This window comes from Gymnoscopelus braueri (assembly GCF_963280865.1).
Source record: "Gymnoscopelus braueri genome assembly, chromosome: 7".
NCBI classification, from domain to species: domain Eukaryota; kingdom Metazoa; phylum Chordata; class Actinopteri; order Myctophiformes; family Myctophidae; genus Gymnoscopelus; species Gymnoscopelus braueri.
The window spans coordinates 3,840,661-3,849,423 of record NC_137608.1 but is presented as its reverse complement, the minus strand read 5'-3'; the positions used below and the strand labels follow the sequence as shown (position 1 = coordinate 3,849,423).

General features: G+C 40.2%; 1 protein-coding gene across 3 annotated transcripts in view; it reads left to right on the top strand.

Moving 5' to 3' along the window:
- The first annotated feature begins 543 nt into the window (after positions 1-543).
- The window catches only part of LOC308089392 (major facilitator superfamily domain-containing protein 6-A-like), a 278,032-nt gene continuing 269,812 nt past the window's right edge, over positions 544-8,763 (top strand). For all 3 annotated transcript variants that reach the window (XR_013933497.1, XM_080434085.1, XM_080434084.1), the window contains exons 1-5: positions 544-747; positions 4,383-4,696; positions 5,940-6,045; positions 6,772-7,228; positions 8,085-8,293. Coding sequence is in view for 2 of the 3 variants with exons in the window: in XM_080434085.1 (XP_080290211.1) it covers positions 4,385-4,696; positions 5,940-6,045; positions 6,772-7,228; positions 8,085-8,293 (1,084 nt within the window). In the remaining variant the exon portion in view is untranslated. The remainder of the gene's footprint in view (positions 748-4,382; positions 4,697-5,939; positions 6,046-6,771; positions 7,229-8,084; positions 8,294-8,763) is intronic.

The following is an 8,763-nucleotide window of genomic DNA, read 5'->3' as shown; positions in this document are numbered from 1 at the left end:
GTAATAGTGAAAATAGCTCACAATAATAATGCATCGCCATGTGACACTTGAGCTTGTAGATCTGCTATTTTAACCTTTTTTTTTTTTTTTGCAGGAAACGTTAAAGTATAGGCTACTTAATTCTTTTGAAATTAAATGTTTTTTTTTAATGAAAATTATATTTGCTATTTTTGTTATAATTGCAGGAAACGTAAAAAAATATTTAGGCTATTACGGCCCATAAAAATGGGTCCGCGACCCCAAAACGGGTCCCGTCCGGTCCCAACCCATATGGGAAACAATAGGCGTGCACTCCCAACGCTCCCAACAACGTGACGTTCCCGTGTCATCTTAGCCTGGTTCCAGACCATAGACCCCGCCCACTCTCTGAGTGAGCTCAGCTTCAGGCTGATAATCAGGCTAGTGTCATCTACGTATCTGTCTCATCCTTCATTTTTTGTTTTCATAATCCTTGCTACGTTTCTGTCTCATCCTTCATTTTCTTTTGTATCGTCCTTGCTGGCGCGCAGGCGTGCAGAGGCAGCACGCAGGTGGAATGTCCTGTTTCAGCAGCACAGCACACAGCAGCACAGAGACCAACCCGCAACGCGTCCACACACATTGATCATGGATCCATCGATCTGATTCTTTATTGGAACACTTATTCACGGGGGACGTTGTTTTGGACATTATGGGATGATCTGACAAAGTGCGACGTCATCCTAGTTTTAATGTAATTTTAAATAAAAGGAGTTGAAAGCTGAGCAGGTGAGGAAACGACCACATGCGCGCTTTGCTGTACCTTTGGGATCTGTGTGTTTGTGTGTTTTTATTGTATTCGCGTGTTACCGTTTTCATTATGATGTTTATTCTAGGCAGCGCGCGTGTGTGTGTGTGTGTGTGTGTGTGTGTGTGTGTATGTGAGCGCGTGCGCGATCGCGTCAAAAGCATCGTTGTTTTGACAAGAGAGTAGCTATGGTTCACATGACGCTCGTCTGTCACAAGCGTCATGGAACCACTTGTTCTTGGTTTGAGAATATTTTACATTTACAACCGCTACATCTACATACACGTTCAGATTTCAAATATGAAGTGCTTACCCTAAAGCCATGGATGTAACAACTTAAAGCGGCCTGGTGTAAGCACCCGTGTCTTCCGTATTGTTCAATAAAAAGCATTTTAATCCAATCGGCGACCATTTTAATTTATTATTATTATTATTGTATAATGTATCACAGTGCAATACACCTCCCAACCGATAGGGGCGTGTAGTTGAAAGTATATGGAGAAAATTCGGAGAAAATGGCCACCAATCGGATTAAAATGCTTTTTATTGAACAATACGGAAGATACGGGTATTTAGACCCAGGCGCTTTAACTTGTTACATCAGTGGCTTGGGGGTAAGCACTTTATATTTGAAATCTGAACGTTTATTTAGATTTAGTGGTTGTAAATGTAACATATTTTCAAACCAGGAACAAGTGGTTCCATGACTGTCATGATATGACGGTCATGTTTCAGGGCTAACATAAGAGAGAGGCTTTGTTGGCTTTGTTTATTCGCCATGAAGGAGAATACATAAGTTATGCGTTTTAATTCAATTTTTTAATTAGATATACAGGATTATAAATAAGTTATACGTTTTAATTCATTGGATCGTGTTGTTTTCGTCCTGCTTGGAGCTGGTTTACAGCGTTACTTTGGCGTTACAACGTTACTTCCGCATATGATAACGATGTGAATGTCAGTGGTGTAAAGTAACTAAGTACATTTACTCAAGTACTGTACTTAAGTACAATTTTGAGGTATGTTTTCTTTACTGGAGTATTTCCAGTTTTCTATACTTTTACTTCTACTCCACATGTCAGAGGCAAATATTGTAATTTTACTCTAATGCAGTTATTTGAAAACGTTAGTACTTTGCAGAATCAGATATACATTATTATATTATGAAACATACATTAACCACTTCAGCCCTATTTTATACATAGGCTATTTGAAAATAGCCGATCTACAAGCTCACAAAGCGTTGCATCTGCTATTATTATTATTATTCTATATTTTTTACATTTCAGTACTTTTACTTTTAGTACTTTAAGTATATTTTGATGCCAATACTTTGGTGCTTTTACAATAAATGCAAACAGTTTTACTCAAGTACCATTTTGAACACAGGCCTTTTACTTGTAACAGAGTATTTTTATATTGTGGTATTGCTACTTTTACTTAACGTAAATTCTCTGAGTACTTCTTCCACCACTGTGTAAATGATGATTGATGATGTCAGCCCGTCCCGCCAGACGCGTCATGTCTTTATGAAGTCTATAATAAGTCTGGATTCATCTCATGATATGATGACGTGATGCTGTGTCTTTGTCTGTTGTCTGTTGACCGGAAGAATCCTATTGATTATTTGGTTGTTATTTTCAGTGGTGGAAAAAGTAGGCCACTCACATTTTTTTACTTTAAGTAAAAGTATCAATACTGCTCTATCTCTTTCAAGCAAAAGTCTGGAATTATAAATTTACTTGAGTAAAAGTACAAAAGTATTGGTATAAAAATGTACTTAAAGTACCAAAAGTAAAAGTACTAAAATGTTTGAAAATAGCATATCTACAAGCTCACAACGTTGTGAGCTTGTAGATCAGCTATTTTCAAATAGCCAATGTATACAATAGGGCTGAAGTGGTTAATGTATGTTTTATAATATAATAATTTATATCTGCATAGTAACTAGTAACTAAAGTTTTCAAATAACTGTATTGGAGTAAAAGTACAGTATTTGCCTCTGACATGTAGTGGAGTAGAAGTAAAAAATATAGAAAACTGGAAATACTCCAGTAAAGTAAAAAATACCTGAAAATTGTACTTAAGTACAGTACTTAATAAAGTAGATATACTTAGTTACTTTACACCACTGCTTATTTTAGTTCAGCTCAGGCTGAATCTATGAGTGAAACGTGTCTGTTTCATTGGAAAGCTTGTAGAACCTGTTTCACACACACACACACACACACACACACACACACACACACACACACACACACACACACACACACACACACACACACACACACACACACACACACCTGTCCGGTTGCCTTCATAGGAGAAAGTGCCCTTTGTAAAGACTATGCAATTTACATATTTAAATCATGTATGTCAGTTACTATCTTTCATGCACAGTTGCTGTCATTCAGTACAAAGGTTGTAGAGGAACGTACTGTAGGTCACTTAGTTTCCCTCTGCTGATAAGTCTGGTTTGAGCGCACTGGTTCTCAAAGGGGTCATTGTGGGGGTTCCAGGGGGTCCGCAGCATAAATGAACATAAAGGGATATTTTCACATCGTCTACTCGCTTTTAGGAGCACCCCGGACAGTTTTTAAGTTGCTTGATGTAGTATTTAGATATTTGATATACATTTTTATCAAAATAGCGGATCTACAAGAGCTTGTTGGTCGGCTGTTTTCAGTGAAGATATAGAAGAAATATTAGGGTATAAGTGGTTAAGCCCTGTTTTGTTTTTCAGGTATTTGAAAATATCCAATCTACAAGCACAATCTCGGGACGCATTGTGCAGGTCCTTTAAGACATTGGTTCTCAAAGTGGGGTCCCGTGGATCCCCATGAGGGGGTTTCAGGGGGTCCCCCAGCTAAAGTTGGTTAATGCTGTAGCATCAGAATCAGTTTAACCACTTTAACCCCATTTTATATTCAAAAATAGCAGACGCACAAGCTCACAATGCATCAATGGAACACGTTGTGAGCTTGTAAGTCTGCTATTTATTTATTTCTTTTTGGGTTGAAAAATTTAGGAATCTTTTTAAACATATCTTTTCTTTTGGGGATCGCTAGCACAACGTATTTTCAGATGTGGGTCCATAGCTAAATAGGCTATATATGAATTTGGGGGTCCTTGATATGAAAAAGTTTGAGAACCTCTGGTTTACAGAACGTGTCGTTTATCAATGTGGACACTCACATAGGCTAATTATATAGTTATAGCTACAAGCTTGAATTGTAGGTCTGCTTTTCTCGCTATTTTTGCCAAATTTGGAACAAATAAATGAAATAATAATAATAATAAATCCAAATGTTTTCTCTCAAAACCACATAGGCTTTTTATATAGTTTTGGTTATCGTGTTCGTGTTCAGTGTAAACTAGGCAGTCTAACTTGTATACCGGCGCCTAGTCAGAAACGTCATCCAACAGTGTCACGCGAAAGTAGCCCATCTACAAGCTTGTATTTGTAGGTCTGATTTTCTCTCTACATTTTTTTATAAATAAATGAAATAATAATAATAAATCAAAATGTCAAAAGATTTCCCTCAAAATCGATTTTGAGAGAAATCTTTTCTTCTTTTTATATTTGACTAAAATTGATTATTTTGATTTCTCCCAGACATGTCGTCTGACGACAAGGTGTGCATCCTGACCGAGGATGAGGAGGAAGCCAAGAGGAAGTACATCCTGTCCGAACCCTTCAACACCCTGTCCCTGGAGCTCCACGCACACACGTCAGAGCCGCCGCCCCCTTCGGACATGTCGGCCACGCCCCCTCCAGAGGCCCCTCCCCCCACCGCCCCCTCCATGGACTGCTGTGAGCGGGTGTGTTTGCGCGTCAACAGTCGTCTGCTGGTGTCCAAAGTGTTCTATCTGTTCTTCTACGCTGCGTACGGCTCACTGCACCCCCTGCTGGCCGTTTACTACAAACAGGTACAATTTACAATGTCGAAACCTTGTATCTCCATATTTAAACTTTTTTTCTGCGGGGCGGGACAAAAACACCAGTGTGTAGATACCCTAACCCTACTCTGATTCGTTAGAACAACATCCAATCAGCAACGACGTCGCCTACGTAACCGATGACGTTCTGAAATACGAGTCAAATAGAAGGCTGGCCAGACTGGAAGCGAAGTGAGAAAAAAAATCCGCCGAACGTAGTGAATCAGGCTGGATCCCAGGCTAATACAACAGTGTCACACAAAATTAGATCTAGTTGTACATCTGCTAGTTTTGATTATTATACGTTTTTTTTAAAGTGCAAGTGTCATCTGTCTGTGGGTTTGATAAATATTGAACTAATGAAAATTATTAACAAGAGCTTTGGCTAAATAATAACTACATTGGATCTATTAGCACACAGTTTTTGTTTTGTTTTTTCATTTCCTGAAAAGTCATGGTTTTGGACATACAGGGTTTCTACCCGACAGCGATGATCTACAATTTAGACATTTAGCTGAAGCTCTTATCCAGGGCAACTTACAAGTCGTTGCTGTCGGGCAGAAACTAACTAACTAAGCTAACTCCATTTTGACGCTTTTGCATTTTTTTTCTTCCATAAAACAGTGCTATTGAACACCCTTTACGTCTGTGTGTTGGTAAAACAAATATTGAACCAATGAAAAGTATTAAAAAGCGCTTCTGACAAAACCAGCTAACTCCATTGAATCCTCAAATGTTCTGCTAAACCAGCTATCTCCACGAAAGGGGGGTGGAGTTAGCTAGTTTTGCTGACTCCAGGCTCCACCCCCTTTTGACCCTTTTGACCTCCAACCTCATTGTGAGCTTGGAGGTCCATTCAGCAGTTCTTGATGAACAAAACCTCCTAACTCCACTTTTTTTCTGAAAAATGAACATTTTGTAGTTAGCTGGTTTCTGCCCGACAGCAGAGAAGTGTATTAAACATAAACACGCTTCACTCTTTCTCTCTCAGCCTCACGTCAAAGCGAGTGCCGACACAAGGCAGTATCATTGCATTTAGATCCCATAACCTGAGGACATGGGGTGGTCGGCTGAAACTGTGATTGGCTGAGACACAACCAGCCTCTGTTTTACTAGACACTTTTCAAAATAAAGGTTGCAATAAACCATTACAGCTGGTCTTTGATGCTTGTTGTTTCATGTAAACCTTGTTGAAATGTGCTTTACAAAATAATGTTCCTTGCCTCCCAAACAGCTGGGCATGTCGCCCAGCCGCAGCGGGCTCCTGGTCGGGATCCGATACTTCATCGAGTTCTGTAGCGCCCCCTTCTGGGGAGTGGTGGCTGACCGTTTCAAGAAAGGCAAGTAGTGGCTGCAGCTGTCGATTTATTCTGTTGATTAGTTTTTCAATTTATCTATCTATCTATCTATCTATCTATCTATCTATCTATCTATCTATCTATCTATCTATCTATCTATCTATCTATCTATCTATCTATCTATCTATCTATCCTTAAACGTCCTATTGGTATCACTATCAGTGTTGCTATGCTCATTTGGGATGTGCTTGCACTGTATTTTCATGACGTGACGCGCACGTCGCTTAACACCTACACTATGGTCACAGAATGGACAATTGATATGCATCTAGGCTCATTCCTATGTTCATGTACCTGGTGTGAGTCGGGAGCCTTTGTAAACTTTGTTGAGGTGTGAATTTAAATCCGATACTTCATCGAGTTTAAAGTTGTTTTAAATCTATGCGTGTGCCTGCACGTGCTCCTGTTCAAATAGGTTCCTGCACGCCGTGCAAGGCCGTCCCATCAGCATTGCACCCCTGATCACTATGAAAACGCCTTTCAAGGGTTAAAATAAATGTTTGATATTATTATTATATACAATATTAGCGTTATATTGTGATTACAATCTTGGTATTTTGCTAATTATTTGGGGGCCCACTTGCAAATACCCTCGTGGACCACCAGTTCAGGTAGAGAACCACTGAATTAGATGAACTGTTTCACAACTAGTTAAAATCAATGATTTGTTATAATCGATTAAATGAATGAAGTGTTTCACCCCTCAAGGCAAGGCGGTTCTGCTCTTCTCCGTGCTGTGCTGGCTGGTGTTCAACTGCGGCATCGGATTCGTCAAACCGGCCGAGATGAGCTGCATGGAGAAGGGGGGCGGGGCTTCTCTCACCACTGCCGCCCCGCCCCTGCCCCCGCCCGCCGCCGCCGCCACCACCACCACCACCACCACCACCACCACCACCACCACCACCACCACCACCACCCCCCCGCTTCCCTCCATGAACGAAACGTTGCCTAGCGACAGCTCCACCAATCACAGCCGACGCGGCCGCAGTGCGGAGGATCTTCCCCACCTGCCTCTGGTCCTGGCGGGGTTTTGGGATTCGAACCGCGAACGCCGGAGGATGGAGAGGAGTGTTAACGACACCGACACGATGAATGCCACCGTCAGAACGTCCAACACAACCATCAAAACATCCAACAGCACCATTTATGCAACAACTTCTCCAAGGTTAGTGATGCACACAGGTAGGACCATGGCGGTGTTAAGGCAGAAGCCAGTGGTTCTCAAACCTTTTCATGTCATTAGTTTTTCTTCAAAATAGCAGATATACAAGCACTGTTCAGTTCAGTTTATTTCCAGCTCTTTTGGACAACAGAAAAGATACATATATACAAGTGTATTAATGCAAATTTGAAAAGTCATAATCACAAGAAAAAAGGAGGTCCAAGGCACAAGTTCGTATACATGAAGTGTCCAAGAAGCTGGAAAAGGGGACAGGGAGAAGCATAATGCTTATCGAGCCCTACCCCTGGCTCAGTTTGAAAAAGGAAATAAATAAGAAATAAGGTACAGTGTTTGCAACACAATTCAAATGAAAAGAATAATATATGTATAAAAAATCATATACCGTAAATATATACATAATTTATGTTATATTTACATTAATTGATACATTAATTAATACAGCACGCTCACACTCAGAACTCTCTCTCATGTGAGCTTGAAGATCTGCTATTTTTGAATAGTCAACGTATAAATGGATAAAGTGGTTAAAATGAGTGTGATGCTGTAATAACAGTATGTAACACATTTTGCTGGGGACCCCCACTTTGAGAACCACTGGCATAGGCAACATAGGCACGAGCCTATGTGCTATTGCGTTTGGGGGCGAAAATACACTGTTTAAAAAAAACATAATAAAGAGACAATACAGTATTGATGGGACAATATCAAAATTTCACGTAAATGTCCCCCTAAATACTTAAGCATTGACAATATTATTGCGATAAACAAAATATGCTTAAAACTCTCGCAATTATTTGAGCGACAATTAATCGGCAACTTAAATTTGTAATCATGACAGCCCTAACAGCACCCACCCTGCAGAGATATTCAACTACAACTCCACCAACTCATCCACCATCAACACCACCACACACGCTCCTCCGCCCAGCAGCACCACCGTCAGCACCACCTCTCCTGCTCCAACCAGACCCAAAGAGTACCAGATCATCTACAACCAGAGCCAGGTGGAGAACATCTTCCTGCTCATTCTGCTGGTCATCATCGTGGGTAAGGATGCTCATTAACGACCACTTAAACCCCAAGCAAGCATCCATATTCTGGGGGGAACATTAGCCAAAAATTGCTCACAATAAAACGAGACGCATTGTGAGCTTTTTGATCAGTCCACTTGCAGTATCCTCACAGTGTCGGTTGAGAACCCTCTGACTTAACACTTTGCCTGCCAATCACGAGTATAACCGTTGATGAAAAATACACCCGTTTACTGCCAAAAAAATCCATCCACGAGTATAACCGTTTTCCAAAAAAAAAAAAAAAAAAAGTTTTTTTTTTTTTTTTTTTTTGTCTTTTTTTTTTTCAATTTATCCACACAGAACCAGAGATATCACGATCCAAAGATTTCTAGCTCCATTCACTCCTTGGTTAACTTATTACTTTAAAATCCTGTATCTCGGCTCCTAAAAATTCAAAATTTAAACACTGGCACTGGGGGAAGTAAAATAAAAAAAACCCTCTGG